This window comes from Pezoporus wallicus, unplaced genomic scaffold, assembly GCF_028554395.1.
Source record: "Pezoporus wallicus isolate ANWC-B61680 ecotype Strahan unplaced genomic scaffold, APGP_CSIRO_Pwel_v1 contig_8673, whole genome shotgun sequence".
In the NCBI taxonomy this organism is placed as follows: Eukaryota; Metazoa; Chordata; class Aves; order Psittaciformes; family Psittacidae; genus Pezoporus; species Pezoporus wallicus.
Window position 1 is genome coordinate 267,564 of NW_026637196.1, and position 25,112 is coordinate 292,675.

The window sequence follows — 25,112 nt, forward strand, 5'->3', positions numbered from 1 at the left end:
TTTAACAGGAATGAACAGGTGAAATTAAACCAGAAATGTAACTACACAGGTTGTGTTACAGTTAGCAGTATTTTAAGGCATGTACATGGTTGTAAATACATTAAAATGTTGGTGTTTTCTCTTCTTCCTCTGAAGACCCATGCTTTTCTATTGTTCTCTCCTTTGTAAAGGAATGGGAAGTTCTGCCTTAAATGCTGTGAGTGTGTTAATGCTTCTGGAAAGATTAAAAAGAGCTCCTCAGTTAGAGGCTCAGAAGGACACAGTCAATTGGATACTGCAGGTACACAAGGGGGAGATAAATATTACATGAGTTTAGTAATTTAGAAAGCTTTTATGAAAGATATTATGATGCTTATTAAGGATAGCTGGAGAAGGCAGTAAATGAAAACTGAAAGTTCAGTTTTAACTACCTGGGCATATACTGGAAAGCTTTCTCTTCTGGATGTGTATGGGTTTGCATGATTTTAGTGACTTATTTCCATAGGATGATCCATATCTCTCCTGTCCGTTCTTATGTGCAGCTGCTTTAGCTGCTTAGCAATATTAGTGCTGGAAGACTGGAAAACTTTCATACTGAGCTGTGCTCATCAGGTTTAGGATAAACACAGCAGTGTTACAGGAATGCACATATTGTCTCAGATGTTTTTGTTATTTAGATGTTTGGCGGTTGGTTTCATCCATTTAAAAATCTGAAAACTGCGTGAAAGTAAATATGTTTAATCCTGTCTAACTTGTAATAAGAGCTAAGTTGCATTTTAGTTTTGACATGTAATCTCTATTCCTAGATGTTTGACACAGTGAAAAGATTGAGAGAAAAATCTAGTTTGACGACAGTAGCAGCTACATCAGGATCAGAAACTGTGAAAGGTGATGAGGTAATAAAAAAAAAGTTCAATAGAAGCCTTGTATTTAATGTTTTAAATGACTGTTTTGAAAAAGGTACTTAATTTTTTACCTAAAATGAGATTTAAAAAAAATATTAATTTCTGATATTGCCTATGCATCCGATTTAGATTCTAAGATCAATATTTTAAATAAATTCATGGTAAGCATGTTTCATTGAATTCTCAGCAGCTAATGTGGTTCTGTTTGTACTTCTGAGTAAAGTGAAACAACCAAGGGGGGTTACTAAGTAATTAGTGTTGATTTCTTATCTTCGTGGTTTGACCACTTTTCTGTTAGGTTGTCACTGTGGGGTAGTAAGAAATGCAAATCCACTTAAAATGATGTCTTGCAATTTATGTGACTTACCAAGGGGTTAATCTGCTTTACTTTGATCGTATAAAGACATAAGGCTGAGGTGATTATTCCATCTGTGTATCAGTCTGTATTCCCTGTCCTCAGAATAACTTTTGAATCCAGTGGTCAACTGATGCAGGGATATGGGGATTTCAAAGATTATAGCAGTGCCTTGAGCAGTGGCTTTGGGTTTTTGTTTTTGTGGGTTTATTTTTATTTTTTTTAAATTGGCAGCTGAATAGAAAAAAAGAATCCAGCCTAACTTAGGCAGGTTTGCTCTTACACATTATGTTTGGCAACAGCTTGCTGGCAAACAATCACTTGGCTAGTCATATGTGTAGCTCTAAACTTACGACAGCATATGCTGTGCTTCTTTTTTGAGAAAGGTGTCATTTTTTACCTGGTAAGGTATGGGAGCAAAATGCAAAAGTCACTGTAAAAAATGAGACTCTTGCAGTTTCACTGCTTGTGGGGCAATTTGGTGTTTGATTTCCTCAAAAAGCAATGGTATTGTGAACAGAAGTAATGTACAGAATGTTGAATTTGTGCCTTACATAATTGAATAAGAGGAGTTAGGTTCTATATTTTAATTCATCCCTGTGTTTTTTAATTCTACATTTCCAAAGTACAGAAATATTTTTTAGCTTTTGAAAACATTATAATGAGGATATACACTGGGAGAAGAATGGTTTTCCAATCTATAATAAAGAATTGAGGAAAGTACAATCCACAGATGCATAAAATGTTGCCACAAAAATGTAGGAACAGTGTGTTTGCTATGTCATTCATAGACAGTTCAAGGTAAAATGTTCTTGAATTTCTGTAAGGGGTTTCGCTTATGGGGAGAATAACACCTCTGGAGGAGTCTTGTGATGTTCGCCTCACTGAAGTTTCTTAGCATGACAAACAACTAAAATGGATCAGGTATTATTTATTGATCCTGTCTTTGGGCAAGGGACTGTACTAGTGACCTTTTGTGTACCTCTCAAAATCTTTCTTCTGACTATGTTAAGGAAACTAGTGAACATCTAAGAGTTTGGTTTTGCATTTTTCAGATAGTAGTTAACTTTTTATTTTTCATCATTCAAGTGTTGTCAGTTGAGGAATTTGATGCCAGTGGTTAGAATGCATGAAGATGGGCAAAATGCTTTTCATTTTCTCATGTTCCCTGTTGCCTGATTTCTTTATTTTCTTTTATTGTAAGACACAGAGCACTCAGGATAAAGAGAAAGCTGAGCGAAAGAGAAAGGCAGAAGCAGCTAGGTTGCACCGGCAGAAGATAATGGCTCAGATGTCTGCACTACAGAAGAATTTCATTGAAACCCATAAGCTGCTGTACGAGAACACACTGGAGGCACAGGGGAAAGATGATGCTATTATGGAGGAAGAAAGGTAAGAAAAAACAGATACCCAGAGTTCTGGTGGTAATTGTTCATTACCTGCTACATAATCATTATACTGCATGAAAATGTTGAAAGTGCATTCAAGGGACAGACTTGCAAGCTATCATGTGTATGCTCACTTTGTAGAGCAGCGTAAGAGAAACAATAAGAAAATTAATTATTTCTTCAAAAGGTACTTATATTGCTTAACATTTGGAAAAAAGAAACGTCATTAGAAAGCGCTGCCGAGTTGACAACACTAGTTTTAGAGGTAAATGTCTCCGTTATATGAAAATTTCAGTATTTAATTTTGAAAAAATCTGAAAGCCAATATGCCTTAAGATTAAGTTGCAACAAAGAAAGTTTTTGTGTAGCTCAAGTTGCTGGTATTTCTGTTTGTTAGTTTCCAAAATCTAATACTGGAGATGTTTGGTTTATATTGGTTGTAATATTGTTGGTATTGATTGCTCCTGTTCTAGAGCTGCTTCAGCAATATTATATACCTATTTTGATCTAATTTGGGCTGCACAAAATTAAACAGGAAAATAGTGATATTTTCTGGAAAAAAAAAGTACGGATCATTCTGTGTTCTTTGATCTTGAATAAATCATGTTTTATAAGTCATTGTTGAGCTCTGGAATAAGGAATAGTTAAAAAATACTTGGAAGCTTATTGTATCACAAAGCATTGAATTAAGGTATTGGCATTCATCTTCAGTATGTTTTCTTCAAGAATGGGAAACAATTTTAATGTGTCTGTAGTATTAAAGATGTTTAATCCAATCTACATTAAATAGAGCTTCCTGAGTTTCCTGCTGTTAGAGTCCATTCCATTGTGTTATTCCATGTTAGCTAGCTTCCACTTTGTTTTTTTAAAGAAGACTGCATTTTAGTGAGGATTGAGATGTTTCTTCATTTTTTGGTCATCGTTTGGTTTTGTAAAGCACTTTGGTAAAAAAAAAACAGAAATGTTAGAAGTGTATAACATTTCTAGATGTCTGGAAGAATAAGTTTATTTAGGAAAAGCCATCTGAGATTATTTTATATCTCTCTCACTTACGATCTTACAGCATGTCTTCAGCAACTGATTACTCCAGAATTGCTTTGGGTCCCAAACGAGGTCCATCTGTTGCTGAGAAAGAAGTTCTGACCTGTATTCTTTGCCAGGAGGAGCAGGAAGTAAAGTTGGAAAGTGCTGCCATGGTATTATCTGCCTGTGTCCAGAAATCAACTGCCTTAACTCAGAATAGGAGCAGAATTATTGAACTCTCAGGAGGTATGTGAGCTTTCTTCTTTTAGACCACAGACAGTTCCCATACCTAGAGCGTACACACTTTGAACGTAATTAAACTCTGTATTCAGTCGCATTGTTTAAATGGCTTACCCTACTTAGTAAAAAGAAAGTGAAATTTTTTAAATTGTTCTAAAATCCATATTGTAAAGCTTAAAAATGGGAAGTGTATGAAGATTTTGATGTGTTCCTGGGAAATAATACAAACACAGGAGTTAGTGTTGCATAATGGCATATTGGTAGCAGGAAACACAAAGACCAATGTGAGTTTTATTATAAGTAATAGTTTCTTATACATGAAAGAGATTTTGGTCAGTTATTTGAGGGAAAGAAAGAAAAGGGGAAAACTTCAGTACTCACTGAACATTTTTGCTCTCTTTTTGAAAAAGAAAATTAATAATCATTGAAGATCAGATTCTTGATGGCTGTTAATTTTAACTGTAGAGAAATCCAGTCCAGAATAGGATAAGAGAAGTTGAAATAATATCTAGGCTAAGAAGTAGAAACAAGTGTTTGTCTTTAGCAAAAACTATCCAACCAACACCCCCAAACCAAAAAACCAGCAGAAAGTAAAATGAAAATGTAATTTGGATGATAGTAATTATTACTAGTTTATAAGACAATATGAAAACCAAAGACAGACTGTAAAGCAATAAGAAATACCAAAAATGGATTTGTCAGGAAAGGAACTTAGCAAGCCACCTGCATAACTGGTTTTGTAGGTGATTTATTCTCATGTTTATTAGAATTTTTGGCTGTGTCCTACTTAATACATAGCCTAGGCAAATGATTTAGGCAAAATCATCCAAAATCAGCTCAAGATGGATATACGTATCATAAAACCACTAGTCTGATTCAAGCACACTATAATAATTAAAAGTTAGAAGTGATAATTTTTCTCTGTAAATTTAATTTTATTTATTTTAACACAGGTAAAATTTTAAATAACTTATCTATTAAATATTTGTGAATCAATATACTTTCATCAAGTTGTTTCACTTAGTATGATGGTTAGTGTTTACTCCTCTGAGTCATTAACAAATACTGAATCATCCTAGACCCAGGACAGACTCCTACAGAATCCTGTTAGATCCATTTTTCTTTTTTAACAGTGAACTACTGATAATGTCAATTTTGAGCCAGCTGTATAGAATTTTTATCTAGGTCATGTAATAATTGCATCCTTCTTTTTTTCTTTCCCCCCTCTCTCTTCTGTGCTACTCTGACGTACAAATTAAGTCCTATGCTCTTGTAGTCAGATACTTGCAGGCTTTCTGCAGTGACACCTTGGTCTATTGAAAAAAAGGCAGGAATGAAGTTTCTTTTCCTAAAGCCACTTCTGGCTGTTATTTATAGCACATACTCTCCACTGCATGGCCCTCTGCAGCTCATCAGTTAGAAGCAGGCCTGTAAGAGCTTTTCTTTGAAGATCCCTGTAAGTGGAAAAGGTTTGTTCCCAAAGCAGAAGTGCAGATAGCGACAAATTAGTGTTATGCCAAGGTTCCCTTTCTTCTTTCAGTTTCCATTTGACTTAAAGCTGCTTCAGCTGCTGTGAAATAGAATTCTATGTTGAGTGCAATTTGGGTGCTAGGTTTCTGGGTACACCATTACATTCTCATGACATTTTTGCTATTAAAAATTATACAAGAATAATAAAAGATAGACTTGAGTTTTTTATTTGTCAGTGCTGTTCATGTAAGTGGTTTGTGAAAGTATGTGGGACTAGTTGGATAAAAGACTAATTTTCCTTTTTCTTAGTAGTTTCATTCTCTTTCATTTAAAAATACAATAACAAATATGTGAAAAACTTCAGTGGGAGCAAATCCAGCCACATACTGATTGCAGTACTGAAGAATCATTTTCTTTACTTTTCTCTTTTAACCAATTTACTATTAGTTTTGGATTTTGTCATTTTTTTCTTCCTCATTAGTGGAAAGCCTTCAGTAGTTTAAATGGGCTCTGTCTTGTGATTACTTTGCTGAAGTATTGGTGTGGAAAAGCCAGCCTAATGGGATTGTAATGTGACTGTGCAAACTGTGGGAAAAATAAAATCTGAAGGTTTGTTTTCTATGCATACTATTGTTCATCTCTGTTCATACTGATGGAAAGTTACCTTTTTGTGCTTTCGATAACTTCTTTCTGCTGTGTTTCCAGATACGTTAGATCCTCTCTTCATGCACCCTGACTTACCTTGTGGGACCCACACAGGAAGCTGTGGTCATGTGATGCATGCAGCCTGCTGGCAGAAGTAAGGATGTGTTTTAGCAGCGCTTTATGTTGTTTTGGGGTTTTCTGTTTCATCTGTCTTCCAAAACTTCTAAATGCACACTGAAAGCGCAGGGGGAATGGCTTTAAACTGAAAAAGGGTACATTCAGATTGGATTTTAGGAAGAAATTCTTCCCTGTGAGGGTGGTGAGGTGCTGGCACAGATTGCCCAGAGAAGCTGTGGCTGCCTCATCCCTGGCAGTGTTCAAGGCCCGGCTGGATGAGGCTTCAAGCAATCTGGTGTAGTAGAAGGTGTGCCTGCCAATGGCAGGGGTGTTGGAACTGGATTGTCTTTAAGGTTACTTCCAACCCAAACCATTCTATGCTTATCAACAGATAAAGAAAGTTGGGTCATGTGATTGTGAGCTACTTAGCATTGTTGTATGATATACACAGTCTCTTGAGATTGTTGTTTGTACATGTGCCATTTTAATTTAAAAAAACTCTGACTAAACTTTTAGTGCTTAGCATTGAGTTTTCTCTGTGTGTGTGTGTATATATCTCCACACTTTACAATAAAACATCAGTACACCACAAATAGGCGCACACACAATGATACGGAAATATGTTCCTTGAGTATAATACATCTGCTCTTGGCAGATCCATCTACATCTGCATAGATCTAAGTAGTGCAACATTGGAGCTCAGTTCCCTTGCTCTTTTTAAGAAAAGATGACTTGCTGTGTGGGTAAATGGGATTAAAATGGACAACAGGCTCTTCTCATATGGGATGGCACAGAAGGTTTGAGTATAGTCTTTTATTTATTACATAACAGACATTCTAACGTACTAATATTCCTCCAAATGATGCCTGCCACACCTTTCTGGAGTATCTGTGCAGCCTAAAAATACTGCAAAATACTCTCTAAAACAGTATGAGTTCAAATGGATGGAATATCTTTGTAGTTGCCATGTATGAGGAAGAGGAGTTGCTTGCAAATACAGTTGTTTGTGGGGAAAACATATGGTTTTGTTTATTTCAACAGAAGGCTTTCCTAAATATTCTGTAATCATTAGAACTTCTGCAGATGCCCCCAGTCATGCTTTCTGTTATTACATAAATGGGATTGAAATTTTTCCCTTAAGATGTATGTTTTAGAGCAAAGAAAAAAAAAGCCCCAAAAAACCAACACCCCCCCCAAACCAACCAATCAAACAAAAAAACAACAAAAAAACCCCAAGCAAATTATTACCTTAGTGCAGAAGTTAGATAATTTCATATCTGCCTTTAAGATCCTGCGTACCCAGTCTGAATGTTAGTACAGAATTTAGTTGCTTGCATCCAGGCAAGAAGATTTGAATGCTGGATCTTTTTATTCCTAGTACCACGGAGATATTAATGAAATTTGAGGGTTTACTGCATCCACTGAGAGGCCAAAATGATAATAAAACCTGTAACAACTTCATAGTTATTTCTTAGTGTCCTTTTTGAGTTTAAAATAGCTCATATGGTATTGTAATTTAAATTACCCTCTCTTCCTGTTGAAAGAAGGCTACAGTTTCATTGTCTAGTTACAAGGCTCAGTCATTAGCTGATTATTCACTTGTGAAATGTTGCTGGTAGTTTTCCCTAAAATTAAAAAGAAGTATGTACAATCCCCTTTTCAAACTTACTGTAGCGAATTGCTTATGGGAGATACTAGATACAATGCTTTACTGTGTTGAAGATGATGCGAGGGTAAAGTAGAAAATTTATGGACTTCTTGTCTGTGAAAAATAATGAAATTTAAAGAGATCCTAAAAGCAAGGAGAAGTTGCTGTCATTTTGCATTAGTGTTATGTCATGCATTTTTGCATGAGTTTATGTGCTCAAAGGTTTTATTTTCACATCCAAACATATGAAAGTGTTACAACAAGCAAGTCTTTTCCTTCCATTTGGGTTGGATAGGTATTTGCTAGATAATTACATTTAATTACTTGAACATTTGATCTCGTGTCATATTTGAGCCATTCCACATTCTAATAACTTCCTTTTCAACGTTGTAGGTACTTTGAAGCCATGCAGATGAACTTCCGACAACGTCTGCATGTGGAACAGATATTTGACCTGGAGAATGGAGAGTATCTCTGTCCACTTTGCAAATCTCTGTGCAATACTGTGATTCCTATTGTTCCGTTGCAGGCTCAAAAAATAAACAGGTGAATTACCAGATTGTATAGCCTTTAATTAAAAAGAAAGGTAAATATCACTTCAGGGCTGGTTGGCTTTACAAAGTTCTGGAAGGAAAACTTGGGCTGACCTCTCTAATCTGTATAAAAAGCTGCATGCTCTCGTGACTGTTGCTCTCGTGACTGTTGCTCTCGTGACTGTTGCTCTCGTGACTGTTGCTCTCGTGACTGTTGCTCTCGTGACTGTTGCTCTCGTGACTGTTGCTCTCGTGACTGTTGCTCTCGTGACTGTTGCTCTCGTGACTGTTGCTCTCGTGACTGTTCAGCCAAATATACTGGTTTTAGCAGATTTTTCTTAATTATTTTTGGATTGGCTGTTTCTTAGAGCTGATATCAAATGAGGAAGTACTTAGATCTAGCATTTAGCGTAACACTTCATTTTGTACTATTTGCTCAATATTTACAAAAGCAACAAAACTGTGTGAATACTGAGTTAGTATGTATTGATCTAAGTATGTCCTTCATCTTTAAAGGTAAGGTGAGTGTTGAAGTAAAAACCTGCTTTCTGTTTCTGTTTTCAGTGAGGATGCAGAGGCAGTAGCTCAAATTCTGTCACTGGCTAGGTGGCTGGAGATTATCATAGTCAGGATATCGGGCTACAGTGTGAAAAATGTTGAAGGTTTGTTATCTTAATTTTGAAGCTATTCTGTGGGCTATTTAATATGCCAATACATGTTTTAACTAATACCAACAGAAAACTTAGACTAAAAATACATTTTGCTATCAGTGAAGACAGTATCACATAAAGGTGGGGATAAGTCACAGTCCTTTCTGAGCTGATGTCTTGATTTTGCCGTGCCCTCACCAGTTTTCTGGTTTCTGCTAAATTCTTTCCATCTTCCCTGTAGAAGGAAGTTATGTGCACTTTGGAGAGGATAGCCACCTGCTAACACTCAAGAGTTAATTGAACTTTTGTATTGACTGTGATGTAGTAAAAAAGACAAATTAAATTAAAGAGACCAAAATAAAAGCATGTACAAGTATTTAAATAACAGAAGATACAGAGAATCAACATATTCCCTGCACACTTACAATGCAGGATAGTTCTTTTTCCTCACCGGCAAAGCACTACTTTTAATCCTCATATTTCTGGAAATACAAGCAAATGTTAATTAAGAAGGAGGGTTAGAAGACATTGTGACTGGTGACAGTTTAAAATAAAAAGTCTCACTTCGTTTGGACTGCTGTAAAAACAACTGTAAAACTAAAAACAGCTTCTTTATATTTTAACATTGATCTAATTTTTTGTTTTTCTGGAAGGAGAGAAAGAAAATCTTCCAGCTTTCATCAACAAGGGAATGGGGAACTCTGCTTTGGAATTCCATTCCATCCTTAGTTTTGGAGCTCAGTCTTCGTAAGTGCTACTGGAAGTGCTCTCTGCGTTTATTTTAATCTCCCTAAAATAACCTACGTATACTTCAGGATTTGTATTGAAGGAAAAGCATATGATTTGTTCCTTCTAAATATGGGCTTACTTATACTTTTCGTTAAGCATTCACTGAATATCAGATCTGTACAAGCTAGATGATTCTCTTGGTCAAATCCAGTCTGGTAGTTCTTCTGTTCTTGGTACAAAGCTAGGATCTTCTAATCCATTATTCCAGTAATCTGGGTTACTTCCTGTGTTTCTAGGCAAATTGTTTAATACCTGTCTGCCTTAATTTTTCTGCTGTATGTCTGTTACAGGAATAGATTTCACTTCGTTTTAGATACATTAATGGAATACAGATTACTCAAAGGAATAGGGCTATGTAGTTATTGACCAGTAAGTAATGAATACTGTTAACAATGCAGACTGAAATTATCGTGGCTTCCTTTTGTAGAGTGAAATACTCAAGCAGTATCAAGGAGATGCTTATTCTCTTTGCCACCACCATTTATAGAGTTGGGCTAAAAGTTGCTCCAAATGAAGCTGATCATCGGATTCCTATAATGACATGGAGCACATGTGCTTTTACCATCCAGTGCATAGGTAAAGCATAATTTGGGTCTGTTCCTTCTCATGACTTGAAATTCTTACAACTGTTTGGTTGTATAATTTTATACACTCTGATTGTATAACTAATAGTTCTATATAAATAAGAGCAATATGTAATAGTATAGCAACGTACATTATATGAAATTACATATATAATAATAGAATGGCAATCTATAATCCAATATACATAATAGAATGTTTTTGTTAGATGGTAGTTTGTAAGATAAGGTATGGAATGCCAACATTGAGTTTAATCTGAGAGAGCAGAGAGTGACTGTGTTCCATGTTACTTATTGTAACATTAAGCATGTTCGGTGAATATCTTCATGCTGCCAAAGACCATTGAGCTATAGGCATCTCCTATGCAGCTAAATATCTAAAAACTATGAAATAATACTCCCTTTATCATTATTTCTTTTTGTCTTTATTCTCAAAGAATTCTCATGGTATTTGTAGAAGAAATATGATCTTTTGCATTCTGAAAGTGCTGAGCCTGGTAGAAAAAAACACCACCAAACAAACCAACCGCCCCAAACACTTTCTGGCATTAATCTCTTTTTGAAGGCAAAATAATTACTATAAAAAGGATTGCATTTTGGGGGTTAATATACCTGTTTAGCAGACAGTTTTATTTACTTGCTATACTATGTACACAAAGAAATTTGTGTAATAAATGTGAAGGTGTTGATAAACCTGTAGTGGCTTCCAGGCAGGGGAGGACACAAGAGAGGTCTGAACTGCATGCTGAAGGAATTGAGAATGTAATTGTACAGGTCCATAAATACGATTTGCCAAGTATACAGTTTTTGTTGATGAAGCTGTTAGGTGCAAGTATAGTCCACCTGAAATTGGTAGTGGACCCAACTAGAGTCTTAAAAGTTCAAAAGGTTTTTAGGAGGATTGGAAATATTCTAATAAGGCAGGAGTAGTCATGAGAACTGATTGCATTTATTTAGTGTTGGATTTTATTAGACTTTTTGAATGGGTCATGGGAGGACTAGAAGCCATCCAGCTCTATTATCATTAATGCACTTATTGCTGTGCAGATTGTTTTCTTTTGCTATCTAAAGAAAGACCTTGGTGGCTGTCAAGGAGAGTTTGCCAGTAAATGTATAAATGCACAGACTGTTATCACAGATGTGATCTTAAAGGCATATGTCAGAAATAGAAAATTCAGATGCCTCATCAGGCCAAGATTATAAAACCAGGTTGGATGACTGTGACAGTCTCACCTATCCTAAGCCACACCACTTCCTTGGATTCATTTTTGTTTACAAATAGAGCAGGCTTCCATAAAATTATAAAGCAAAACTGCCTAAATAACTTCAAGTATGCTGGTTGTGAATCAAGTCATAGGGTGCATTAGTATGGGCTTGTAGAAGTGCTTCCCAGACAAGGAGCTACCTATATTAGTGGAGTCTCTAGAGGAGGTTCAAGCTATCATTGCCATTTAAAATAGGTTTATTTTCTTTTAAAGATAATTCTCTTATGAAAATAAAGTTGATCTTTTCCAAGAAGTACATATACTAAAAATAATCTTTGACTAAGTGGATTCTAACAAAAAAGCTATGTTAGTTCCTGTAGAACAAAGCAACTTATTTTTTTCTGTGTTTTAATTTAAAGAAAACCTCTTGGAAACAGAGGGCAAGCCTTTATTTGGATCTCTACAAAATAGACAGGTATGGATAAGTAAGATATGCAATACGTACTAAACAAAAAAGCTTTATATGTATATTAAATGCATACATATATTAAAAAAATATTGTAAGAGTGAACATCAAGACCGTTCTCTGTTGAGGGATAGCCCTCAAAATGTTTAGATTGATAACATAAAAAGCATTTTGGAAGAATAAGATTTCTACTTGCACATGGAAGTTCCTATTAAATTCACTTATCAATATGTTTTCTGGTTGTAGAAGGAGATATGTTTTTACAGCTTTATTTCACTATTATATCTTTCATTTTTTCATGTCCAACCATTTTATCTTGCGCTCTAGCACAGTAGCCTTAAAGCATTAGTGCAGTTTGCAGCTGCTCAGAGAACAACATCGCCACAGGTCCTGATTCAGAAACATCTGATTCGTCTTCTAGGAGGTATTGTATTGGTTTTCTTCACTACATTTTGTATAGCAGAAGTTTTTATTGCAGAATGGCACACACATTAATATAGCATAGAAGCAAAGGTTAGACAACAGTGCTAACTTCAATTTCTGTAATATTGCCTGAAATCATGGAGCATTGCTTGAGCTTAAGTCATCAGTAGTTCTGTTAACCCAACTCTGTATTGCTGAAGTCCCCAAAATTCCTCTATCCAAGATTACCTAGGCCTTATGATACTCAGATCTAGAACATTTACAGATGGCTAATAACCTGTTGCTGGCAATGTTCAAAATTATTTATTCTGTGCTAAACAGGTAGATAAAGCCACAAAACAGGTACTCCTCTCTCCTAATTGTAAGACTTCATCTTTTTACTACTTTCAGAAGGTTGCTTGCAGCCTAGTTTTAAGATATTTTTGTCTTGGGACAAGCTAGTTTGAAACAATTTTCTTACTGATTAGGTTAGCGCGGTGGTCTTTATGAATCCCACTCTTTGACTTGCCTTCTATTTTATAGGATTCTTAGGTGTGGTACAGGCTTTTGTCTTGGCCTAGGCTGTGAGGTATCTAGTGTTGCAGGGCCTAGGTACATTTGTGGACTTCACACTTAATGCTTTGTGGCTTTATTAAAGCTGTTGAAATAAAGATTTTTATCTCAGAATTTTTAAGATATAGTTATTAAAATTGTCAGCTGGCTGGTTGTGGATGCAGAGTGATGTAAGCAGTTAGATACTTCCTTAGTTAAGAGACTTGGACATTTTTGGATGAAAACACAGAAATATATAGGCTTCTAAAATCAGATTCTGATACTGCAGTTCAATCCAAAAGAAGAAAATACATATCAAATGCATAATTGTTACCTTTATTTTGTAGTTCTTCTACCAAACTTTAAAGCAGAGGACACTCCATCCATCTTAGAAGTAGATGTGTTCCACATTTTGGTAAGCAGCTTCATTTTATTCTTCGTATTAATACTTTTCTTAAGCATGGATTTTCATGTACTTTACCCTGTAGGTAGTCCGGCATTAGCTATTCACTTGCATGAGTCTAACGGTTATACATGAGTACTGCATACAAATGATTACGTATGGCTGCTATATACGAGTGTTTGCTTTTAGTTTTGCTGTTCTTCTAGTTTTTGAGTCTTTGCTGTGTCACTCCTATTAAATTTTATGCTTGCAATCTCATCTTTTTACCATCTCCATTGCTATCAAACCTCAAAAAAAAAAACAACAACCCTGAGAAATGCACCCATTCAGCTTGTTTCCCACACTTTCCCTTTGTCTCAATAGGCCTCATACCTTCACATTCACTCTGATTACCTTCTGTACTGTTCTTAGTCTCTTCTTTCTGTTCTGAATACAAATCCATATTATAGTTTCTTCTGCTGTTAAAAAACCCTGAGTTTTCTACATGCTAGAAGAGCACAGATAATATTATTCAATGAGTTTTTCTACAATATTAAAACTAGCAAGATAAATTAACGTATTTAAATTGATTACCGAAATTAAATATATATTTAGAGTGATAATTTCTATTACCCATGTGGCTATTACCAAATTTCTGTTACTTTAATGTTTGCACCCTCCCTTTGACTGTAGGTGGGAGTTGTGTTATCTTTTCCATCTTTATACTGGGAGGATGCCGTAGACCTGCAACCTTCATCAATTAGTTCAACCTATAACCACCTCTACCTCTTCCATCTGACAACACTGGCACACATAACACAAATCGTCATCTCTTCAGCAGCAGATAGAGGTGTGTTTGTGTTAGATTATTCTGGCAATTTTATACAATTCCTTAAGAATGATGGACTCAATGTCTTCCAGGTATAAACTTCCTTATAATAAATGACAGTGCTAGGTAGTAATAAGTGTTTTCTAGTAAAAAATAAATAACGTTATTTTAATTTTCAGAGCATTTTATGAAGTCACTTTTTGTGTGCTTAACCTAAGAAAGCAAAATACTTATTGATGTATCAGTACTTGCTCAAGTCACATCATTCCAGAGTTGTGACTTCCCCCTTTTTTCTTCCTGTAGGAGAAGCGAAGCTCTGCCCAGCAGCAGGAGTCTGGGCTATGCAGTGATAGTTAGTATGGATTTGGGAAATAAACTTTACCCTTCAACTAGTAAATACCCAGAGCTGGAATACAGAATCCTATGAAGTGATAGAATTTCACTTTTTCTCTATATTTCATACCATTGTTAAAAACTGTCAGTAACCTACAGGCTTCCTACATATTACTTTCCTTTTTCTCCACTATGATGGGAATTAAAAAGATGTTATGTAGGACAGTAATTTCAAAAGTTCAAGGGAAAGTTTTACATGAGGATGAGCAATGAGGTGGTGTTCATGGTGATTCTTTATAGCATGCAGTTTTAAGAGAACATTTGTCAGGTTAGAAAGAGCAAATAGGAAAGAATTAAGCAAAATAAAGTGGAAATACTTCTGTAATGCAATTAAAAAAGAAAATAAATGCACTTCATTTGTGACACATTTACAGTGAAATGAATATTTCTCTGTACAGAATCCTCTACTGCTCAATCATCTGACAACAGTGAGGAGGCACGATCTGCGGAGTCTTTCTGTAGAGAGGTTTACCAGTACACCAGTGGGTAAGTAGCAGTTCCATTGTAGCATTGTGGTTTTTTAGAAAGATGGCAATCCATAGGGATAGTAATCCATAGGGATAGACCTGAACAACACAGCAGACAGGAAACAACTTACTCATTTCATACAGGGAGTTAGCACAACAGCTTGTGCTTTCTTCTCATAATACTGAACACTGAGAAAAAGGAAACTGGTGAAAGGAATGCTTTTAGTTAAAATAGGTACATTGTGTGAGCAACAGACTGAATTCTTAGTCTAAGGATGAAAAAATACCTGCATCCATTCTGGAGAGTAACACAGCTAACATTAGTAGTTCTTTTTTCTTTGCCTTGGTTATTTGGGGTTTTTGAAAGGTGTCTCAATTGCGGATAGAAGCCAGATAAAAGGAAATAGTTCTGCTGTAAAAGGGGCAGAAATGTAACGCTAAACACAGTTGCTTTTTTTTCGAGCATTAATGCCCCGTATTTTCAGACTTTATTTTAATAGGTATAGCTGCAAACTCTATAATACTTCAGTATCTGTGTGTGAAATAAACTGGAAAATATGGATTCACCTTTTAGAAATTCTGCTTTGATTTATCATCACCAGGGCTAGTTGCAAAGGTGTTTCTCAAGGGTTGACAATGCTACCCACTTGTCTAAAAGTTTTAAATCTAAATTCCTAAATGTTTAAAATTTGGTATTTGAGAAAATAGGACTAATTTTTCTGGGGCATAATCTTAGAATCCTAAGTGCTGTGTTTTGAAAAATCAGGTCCCTGTAGTGATTTGCCTACACAATTAAATACCAAAGTTTAGGCAACCCAGCTCTGACATTTTTAGTGTTTTAATTACTGTGCATGCATTGTCATCTCCTAACTCTGACCTATCTGTGCTTAAACAGCATGATTATTTTGCAGTGGTCTGTGATGTTATAATCTAGGTTTACAGGTTGTTCCTCAGCAGGTCCTGGTCAACATGTGTGTGAACATCCTGCTCACATAAATATGAATTTAATTAAGTGTAAAATTTTTAGAAAACAGGGATATTCTAAGTTAAATTTGCTATGAAAGTAACACTAGATGCTCATATCACACAAACTACAAGAGTAATTACTGTGATGAGTATCACACCAGTATTTCTTTTTTGTCCAATTTGGATTAGTATGGCTTTATTTTAAATGATCTGAGTGTTAATATTGTGACTTCCATAATGAAGTATAAAGTATTAATCTTTTAATTTAGTTGGTTTTGTTGTTCCTGAAGAGTATTTATGTATGTTTACTTGTTTTTCTCATTTTTGAGTTGCATTCAAAACACTGAATGAAAAACTTCCACTGTTTCAAAAACCTGCTGGCTTTCTGTCACAAAACCAGCCATTTTAAGAATCAATTGCTCTGTGTGATACTGTATTGCCCAGTTTAAATTAGACCATCTTGAGTCACCTGGGGATAACGTCTGTGTATTGGCTATTTTTTTTTTTAATTGTGATAAAGGTAAGTTGAGACAATTTGGAGGCTTAATTTAATTGTTCTACATATTTGTTAGGCAAAGGGGAAGTTGGAAGTTAGATGCTGGAGGCTGTATTTCACAGAATTTGGGGTACATCATTGTTGCTCCTATACAGCTGCCATCCTAGCAATGCTAGCCAAAACATGAAAGTGCTAGAAGGATTTATACTATGAGCTACTGCAGCTATTTCTCATTTGTGTATTGCAGTTGCTTCAGTCAGGATATTCCAGGCTGGCTCGTGTGGGATTGTGTTAAAAAAGGCATCATGCCTTACCTTCGTTCTGCTGCTTTATTTTTCCATTATTTGCTGGGAGTTTCTCCACCGGAGGAACTGCTACAAGGTAAATATGAGAAAGCAACTATATCTATAGGTTGGCTTTGTTTAGTGTTTTCTTGGAAGAATGGTATTTTAAAATGTTCACATTAACTTAACAGTTAATGCATTATAGTAAGATTCGGAAAGAAACGGAAATACTAATTTGTATGAAGGGGTAGGCATGAGAAGCTGAGTTGTCTCGGCCTTCTTTGCATGGAAAAGTTTTATGTGCAAATATGCAAATTCTCAATGGTGTATTGATAGTAAGTAGTTGTGGATACAAAGATTCTGTGATTTAAGGATAATTCTAGGGGCTTAGATTACATCACCTGAGAAACAATGTGGAATATATTTTGAACAGCAAACTTTTTTGTGCAACTGCTAATGTTGGTAAATCTTAAAGACAAATCAGCAAAACACAGCCAAGTAGAAATAAAACGCATTATAAAACTTAATCCTCTACCTTGAAGGATCATAACACATTACAGATACTAAACCCAAACCCAAATATTTTGTCTTTTGTCAAAATGTAGTGAAACATGGAATCATCAGCTATTTGGAAAGGAGAACCAAAACTTCTCTGAACAACTGAGACAAAATATGGCATATTAAATTGATTTATATAAACTCTGAACTAAGTTTGAATTTAATTAGGACCTAAAACCCAAAATTTCTGCTTGCTGGGATTATGCTGTTGTCCTTACCATAGTCAGGAACTTTAATTCTATAGGGAGGAGTCATCCTGATGAGTCAGCAAGATCATTTTCTCTAGCAGAGCCAACAAACGACCACCCAGCAGACTATTAAATTAGCCCAGCTTTATGTAGTGTGCTAGCAGCGACTTGATCATAGCAAAATTTAGTATCATTGTAGGCAGAGAAGATAGTGAAAAGCTAAACTGTGGTTAGTACAGAAATCTATTGTGCTAACATACATCACAGATTATGAAATAATTTTAGCAAGGAATTCTGTTATTACAGCGGCTTATTCATGACTTGACATATGTTGCTAAGTAACTTTTAAGTTTAAGCCTAAAGCATATCCTCAGCTAATGCAAATTATTATACCTCTCATTAAGTCAGGGGAAGTACATCCAAGCAAGGAGCTGTGCTGAAGCTGTAAGATAGATAGGTATTATTTAGTGAAAAAGGGACCAGGAGATTTTTATGTTTGACTGCATTATTCAGCAGTGGTGAAACACCTTAATAGTTGCTCATGTTTTCTTTTTCTTTTGCAGTTTCTGAAGAAGGGCAGTTCAAGGCACTTTGTAGTTACCTCTCTCTACCTACCAACTTGTTTCTGCTCTTCCAGGAATACAGGGACACAGTAAATCCACTGCTTCAAAGGTACTAATTGAGACTGGGCAGGCCAGGTTTGCGATGGCCCTCTATGGGAATTCCATATCAAATTTTGTTTATAAATGATTGAGCTTAAATTCTTAGTAGATGTCTAAACATTTGTTTGATGTGCTGAGGTATAGTGACTCTCTGAAAGCACTTCAGATTTACCATAAACCTTTGCCTGTGTGGTATAACACTTACTTCATTGGCCTATTTTTAGTCTGTCTACAGAAAAAAATGTTGATTGCATGAGCTATAAAATGAGAACATGGAAAATTATGTAGCTGGCAGGGTGAGGCTTTGTACTGTTTCTTCTCCAGATTTCCAAAATAGGCTGATGAATGTCAAAGTCAGCTTAATGGTTAAAAGGTACAATTTGACTATTATGGACATTGCAATCTAGCAATAAAAAGTAATTGATCAAATTAATCATTTAAAATCACAAGCAAGAGTAAAGAGACGCACACACTAACAGAGAACAATTCTGCTATATTATGTTGGAGCATGTCTCTATATATTTAATGTGACTGAGCACTTGGTTGCATTAATTATCATTCCTGGTTCCTGGCAGAATTTTCTGGCTCACACTAGCTTTTTCTGGGTTTTTAATAACCTCTATTCTGTTGTATAGATTCTAACAATTTAGGGACGTTTTGACCTGTTGTTGACACATTGACCTGTTGTTTGACATGTTGACCTGTTGTGAAACTTACCTGACTGTAGGTTTGAGTCAGTTTTTAAGTCCAGCTGATTTAAATTCCCTACATACGATTTTTCTGTAATTAATTGCATTTGTAGTATACAAAATTACTTGTAAATTAATAGCATTTTCACAAATTATTAATTTTTTCTTATATGTTCTCATGTTTACTCAAAGACGTAACAGTGTCTACAGGAGACCACAAAGGATATGTGAACGTTAGAAAATAGTCACTAGAGGCAGGGCTAACAAATTGTAGTGCTCCCAGTCAGAAGATGGAGGTTCCAAGTGGGAGGCTACATATTTAATAGTAACAGTTGTCAAATCATCATGCAAGTTCCCATATGTTTTTTTGAAAGAATCTTATTTTGGAAGACTAAATTTGATGGTGGTTGAGAAATGTGTTAAATGAAGCATGCTAGATTGACCATCTGCTACAGTTCTCTCCCTTCTCATCCTCTTTGTAGAAATAACATAAAAGATACCTTAGATACCAATTCCTCTGTTTAGCAACTTGCCTATAAATACCATTGCTTTGGTAGACACATTTGGCCATTCTAAGCAAGCATATAACATGCAGTAAAGCACTGTAAAATAACTATTTGGTAATGGTTATTAAATAAAAACAATACATATTTTCCTAGTATAGTGTATAATATTTTCTCACAATGTGGCTTTCAGCTGATCTATTCCAAAAAGAGCTGTGTATTGTATCCCACTTTGGGAACTTGAATGAGTTGAAGACAGCTTGCATTTTTTAACTTTGTGTTAACTCTGGGTTTTCATGTGCATATAGATAAATTTAGGCATTGTTTTCACATAGTTTTTTTTTCCTATATACAAGCTTAAATTCTTTTCCTGAAGCAAAACTGTGAAGAATAGCTGTTTCTCCTTGTGAAGTTTTAGCTAAACTCTTAGTGCTTTATCTGTGCTCTGTTTGCTTATTGCTTACTAGTTTAGTGATTCTAAATATATGTTATTATCAAACATTGTTATCTGCAAATGCTTTTTTGAAATAGGTGGTGTACTGACCCAGTGGTGTTAAGCTCTTTGAAGGGGAAGAGTATTGCAATAAGGTAAGGTTAAATTTTTTGTTGGTGTTTTTTCTTCTGTTTCTAACTTAAAACTGTGAAAAGAATGAAGTGCTTATTGTTTCTCTATAGAGGAACTCTTTAAGTGGTTGCACATCCTCATTCAGTGATTCTTCATAGAGAATATACACATGGTTAGACAATTTATCTAGCTTACTCTAGGATAAAACAAAAGCTAACTGAAATTTGAAATTTCTTTATACATAGAGGTTACTAATTGATGAAATTTAATTTCATCACCTTTGCTGGAATATAGACATGCTGAAGCTCCCATGTGGAGCCTCTCACTTGGGCTTCCAGGACTGAAGAACTGCTCTAGAACTGTATGAGTCTGTAGAAAGGACTGAAAGCTAAGCAGAAATTCTATAGCTGTCTGTTCTGGTTTTTGCTTCAATCTTTATTATTCTCATAATAGTTTGTTCTCACTTACCCAGGTATCCTAGGAAAAGAAATAGCTTAATAGAGCTTCCTGAAGACTATAGCTGCCTTCTGAACCAAGCTTCTCAGTTTAGGTAAGATGTGAGAGATATAGTTGTCTTCATAGGTATTTTGTCGCTTTTAGTCGCTTCTGTGTTCTTGCAGGTAATATAACTGGTGTTAAAACTACGTATATAAATCATTTTACGGAAGCGAAGGCACTATTATGGTTATGCTGGTCAATACTAGCACATTTCAGTTTTAAATCTGAAACACAACAGCTTACTGAATGAAGTGTTGGATAGGATAGTGTATGAAACCATTATAGTTTAATCTGCTGGTCATTTTCAGCAGTGCAATATGCATTTGGTTTGGCCATCAGCCTAAAAATTATTTTTTGCACTGGGCACAACGGGCCCAGAAGGTTGGCACAGTTTTATGCCAGAAAGGATGAATCATAGGATAACTCAGATTAGAAGGGACTTGAGCAAATCCAACCAACTGGTCAAAGCAGGTATCTTGCAGATGATGTATTTCAAGCAGTGTAAAAACATAGCCAAAGGAGGCAGATACATGAAACGTGATTATGACATAGTATGTCTTAGGGTTTTTTTGTTGGTTGGGTTTTTTGGAGGCTTTTATTTTTTAAGTAATATTACCTGTAGTTAACATTTATTTTAAAGCTTTAATTCCTGCAGTAACATTCTGGTTACACTTCTTCTAGATGCCCACGGTCTTATGATGATGAACAGAAACATCCAGTATTGTGCTTATTCTGTGGGGCTATGTTATGTTCCCAGAATACATGCTGTCAGGAACTTGTTGATGGGGAGGAGTTGGGAGCCTGTACTTCTCATGCTCTTCAATGTGGAGCTGGAGTTTGTATGTTTCTCAAGTAAGTAGTTAGCCAGGATTTAATGTGTTAAATTGAAAGACTTGAAAGTCAAAATTCACAACATTGTCAAAACACTTAATTCTTTGTCCAAGATGAAGAAACATTGCTTTGACCTAAAATGAGCTCACCAAAAATTTAAGAACCTGCTGGAAGTTGTCTTGTATTTTAAATGTAGCTATTTTTTCCCTTAAGAATTAGGGAATGCAAAGTTGTCCTCATTGAAGGTAAAACAAGGGGCTGCTTATATCCTGCTCCCTACTTGGATGAATATGGGGAAACAGATCCAGGACTGAAGTAAGTGAATGTTTGACTTTCTTTTCTACATTTCCATTTTGATATCTTTTTCTTTCTTATACCCATTAGACAACATATTATTCCTCGTTCCATTTACAGCACTGTAATCATAGAGTCATAGAATAGTTAGGGTTGGAAAGGACCTTGAAATCATCTAGTTCCAACCCCCCTGCCATGGGCAGGGACACCTCACACTAAACCCTGTCACCCAAATATGTAATATGTATCTTTAACCTGGTGAACTTTTTTAACTTCAAATTTCTGATGGTAGTTTCCAGTCATAAATAGCTCATTCATAATGGAAAAACATGCTTCTTTGGTACTATTAAACTTCCTTACTTTTCTCAAGAATACTTTGTATGCTTTTCATCACAAATGTACAACTGCCATTGCTGAAATGTCACCTTGGAAACGGCAGGTCACTGGTTGTTGCATGTTGAGTTTTTTTCATTCCCAGGAGACTTGTTGGAATTGGGTGTTCATACAAGTATTTCATATATTCTAGCTATGGTTAAGAGTTTTAATGCTATACTGTGAATAGAAGAGTTTCTCAGTTGCTATTCTGATATGCTTATTGGGTATTCTTTTTTCTTCCATGAAGAAGAGGCAATCCCCTGCACTTATGTTGGGAGCGTTACCGGAAGCTCCATCTGCTATGGCAGCAACACTGCATCATAGAGGAGATTGCTAGGAGCCAAGAAACAAATCAGATCTTCTTTGGATTCAACTGGCAACTGCTCTGAGTCTCTTGATTTTTAGTGAAAACTCTTACTTTGGGCAGTGCTTTGGAAAAGGAAAGGAGGGTGGCAGCAAATAATACACTCTCAAGTGTATTCTGTAGTTCAGACACGATGGATTCTCTAGCTTGGATGTATTACTGACACATTGAAACAAAAATCTCACATTGTATGTTTTGCTTTATTTTTTTCTTTTTCCCAAAAGGAACACCAAATTATACAATTACTACTGAACACCCACATTCAGAAATATTTCCACTTTTTTGAGGACTTGTAATTTTTTTCACATGTTTCAACAGGGACAAGCTTTCCAAATGCTGTGCTTCAGGGCACATACCACATTTTTGTCTCTTCCATGCCTTGAGAATATACCTAAATGGTGTTGCTATGGAAAAGCCTCCTTTTCTTTCTCCCTAGGTTCTTTTCCAAAGCTTAGTGAAGCTTTTAAATAGGTCAGGGTCTGTGGCATAACATTGGAGTGGAAATGGTGCCAGGCCTTTAGTAATCTGCAGCAACGGGTGCAACAAACATTCAGTTGTACAGAAAGAGCCTTCATCCAGCTATGTCCTGGGATTTAATAAGAGTTTTCCTTAATAAACTCTTAAAAGAAGTGTGGGATAGAAAGTGCATGGGGGAATTACCATCTTGCTTGTTGCATCAAAAAATAAAGTCTGTGCTTTTTGCATTGCCAGAACTGCACTTTATCTAATGTATTTGTTCTCTCTTAACATTGTTTATCTTAAGAGGTCTAGGGCTATGCCATCTGGCTAGGTTGTGTTTTGTTTTACTTCTTTTACAGTTTGTGTTCTGAGATTTTTCCCCAAGACCCCAACATATAAAAATTCTGTTAGGTAATTGTAGCGTAGCTCTGCAAGTTATGCAAGAGCCAGAGACTTCAGTGAAGTAGACAGCCTTCAAAGCTATCACTGGACTAAAATCAAGGCCCAAAAAGTAGCAAGTTTAGAATCAGAAATAAGTTTATTTGCCCATATTTGAGGAATTTTCCACTCTTCATCCTCTGTCACTATTGTTTGGAGCCCTGCCTGCATAAATGAACCCATGTGTTTTGGGGGGCATGTTCAGTGCTAGTTAGAGCAGAAGAGGGGAGGGGGAAGGTGGCTAAGTCTGTTTCTTTGTCCTTCAGTAGTGAATAGCTCATGATTGATCTATCAATGATATGTGACTGCTTCATTTCTAAATGTTTGTTGTTCTGTTTTCTGGATTTCAACCATAATATACGTGAGAGAACTTGCAATGTGATGGGTAAAAATGCTTTCCCAGAAAACCTCTTTTCTTCATGGCAGTTTGAAGTTGTCAGCACTCTAAATTTCTCTGCCTTTTGCCATTTGGGTTCTTCTGTGTCATTTTAATAAGGCTTCCAAGGGGAAGTTTTCAAATTAATGTCTTGAGAGTGTGGTGGTGTATGGTCTCTTTTTGTTTGTTTTTCTGCTGATTGTATGAGAGATAGTAGAATCACAAATAGTGATTTAGATTTCAATGTCATTATTCTAGTTTTTTAAAGTTCTTAGAGTATGTAGGAGTGCACTGAGCAGCACCATAACATCTAAACATGGAATACCAGTGAACTCAAATATTGCTCTGACTTCAAAGACTTTTTTATAACTTTTGCTATAATCTTTCCCTGGTGATATAAATAGTTGGCTTTGGTGTATTTTTGGGGTATTCTGTTTCTTGGGTGTTCTTGGGTATTCAGTTAAGACCATTCTCCTTATTTTGATTCTTTCAGTTTTTAAACCTGAATATGAAACTCTTTAAAGACAAACATTAATTCTGTCAGTCTTCTCTAAAACCTATTTGAAATACCTTCTGAACTTAGAACAACAGTTGCCATGAAAACTCGCATTCACTGGTGATTTCCAAGGACATCAAAACGCTTCTTACCAACAAAAATACCGGATTAAGACTAACAAATGTATGCCTCATTGATACCAAAACTGTTCTTACTGTTTCCCTCTGACATTTACATATTCATTTATCAACAACTTTCAGTTACCTTGCGCTTCACTGGTACAACAATTCCATTACTGAATATGCAGTGAGATCACTTCTATTTTGTCTTCTGTCTGAACTGTAGTATAGAAGGACAGGAGCTGGGCTCAGCAGGTGAGCTCGGGTTTGAAGCTCTGGAAATCTGTAGCTGAAGAAATGGGAGAGAAATGTTGCATCTTTTTGTACTTTTGCACATGCTGATTTAGCAAATGGGCTCCCATATCATTCACTGACTAGCGTGGTCATCCTTCATTTCATAAATTACTATGCAGTTTTGTTCACTGTGAGTATAATCTGTATTTAGTGATTGCAAGATGCTTATGCCACTGATTTCCGTTCCATCCAAGCTGACAGGAGAAGTTATTTTATAATGCACATATTGGTATCTTTAATTGCAAAAATGTAAATTTGAAACTTGTATAATGTTCTTGTGCTTTTGAAATAAAATATCTTGTATATGTATATTTAAAAACAGGAAATAAAGTAACTTCTCATAGATCATTCAACTTTTATTTGGAGGCACATTGACACTTCACAGTTCATTTTACAAGAGCATTATAGCGGCATCTGTCAGTATGGAAAAGGAGCAGAGTTAGTAAATGGTTGGTAAACAATACCAATTATCCTGTGATCTGTGTTATCAGTAAACCAGTTGGTAATGGTGGCATGCTTTTTCTTATTTAAGGGAATATTCCTCTTGAAATGTGTCCTAGCATTTTACACATGTAAATTCCTTCAGTGTCTACCTCCATTTGTAAAAGAAGTCTTAAGTACAGAATTTAATATTCAGA

At 35.7% G+C, this 25,112-nt stretch overlaps 1 protein-coding gene across 4 annotated transcripts in view; it reads left to right on the forward strand.

The window, feature by feature from the left end:
• Window positions 1-23,010, forward strand: part of UBR1 (ubiquitin protein ligase E3 component n-recognin 1) — a 64,870-nt gene extending 41,860 nt beyond the window's left edge. For 2 of the 4 annotated variants that reach the window (XM_057403887.1, XM_057403888.1), the window contains exons 27-47: window positions 171-280; window positions 786-875; window positions 2,450-2,631; window positions 3,691-3,896; window positions 6,066-6,159; window positions 8,164-8,316; window positions 8,868-8,965; window positions 9,607-9,700; window positions 10,170-10,318; window positions 11,948-12,003; window positions 12,322-12,418; window positions 13,296-13,363; window positions 14,024-14,180; window positions 14,951-15,038; window positions 16,729-16,862; window positions 18,075-18,183; window positions 19,897-19,953; window positions 20,403-20,480; window positions 21,110-21,280; window positions 21,473-21,574; window positions 22,176-23,010. In XM_057403887.1, the coding sequence (XP_057259870.1) occupies window positions 171-280; window positions 786-875; window positions 2,450-2,631; window positions 3,691-3,896; window positions 6,066-6,159; window positions 8,164-8,316; window positions 8,868-8,965; window positions 9,607-9,700; window positions 10,170-10,318; window positions 11,948-12,003; window positions 12,322-12,418; window positions 13,296-13,363; window positions 14,024-14,180; window positions 14,951-15,038; window positions 16,729-16,862; window positions 18,075-18,183; window positions 19,897-19,953; window positions 20,403-20,480; window positions 21,110-21,280; window positions 21,473-21,574; window positions 22,176-22,317 (2,435 nt within the window). In that variant the 3' untranslated portion in view covers window positions 22,318-23,010. Of the gene's footprint in view, window positions 1-170; window positions 281-785; window positions 876-2,443; window positions 2,632-3,690; window positions 3,897-6,065; window positions 6,160-8,163; window positions 8,317-8,867; window positions 8,966-9,606; window positions 9,701-10,169; window positions 10,319-11,947; window positions 12,004-12,321; window positions 12,419-13,295; window positions 13,364-14,023; window positions 14,181-14,950; window positions 15,039-16,728; window positions 16,863-18,074; window positions 18,184-19,896; window positions 19,954-20,402; window positions 20,481-21,109; window positions 21,281-21,472; window positions 21,575-22,175 lie in introns of all 4 variants that reach the window. The other 2 variants (XM_057403886.1, XM_057403885.1) reach the window with 1 other exon arrangement.
• Window positions 23,011-25,112: the final 2,102 nt, after the last annotated feature.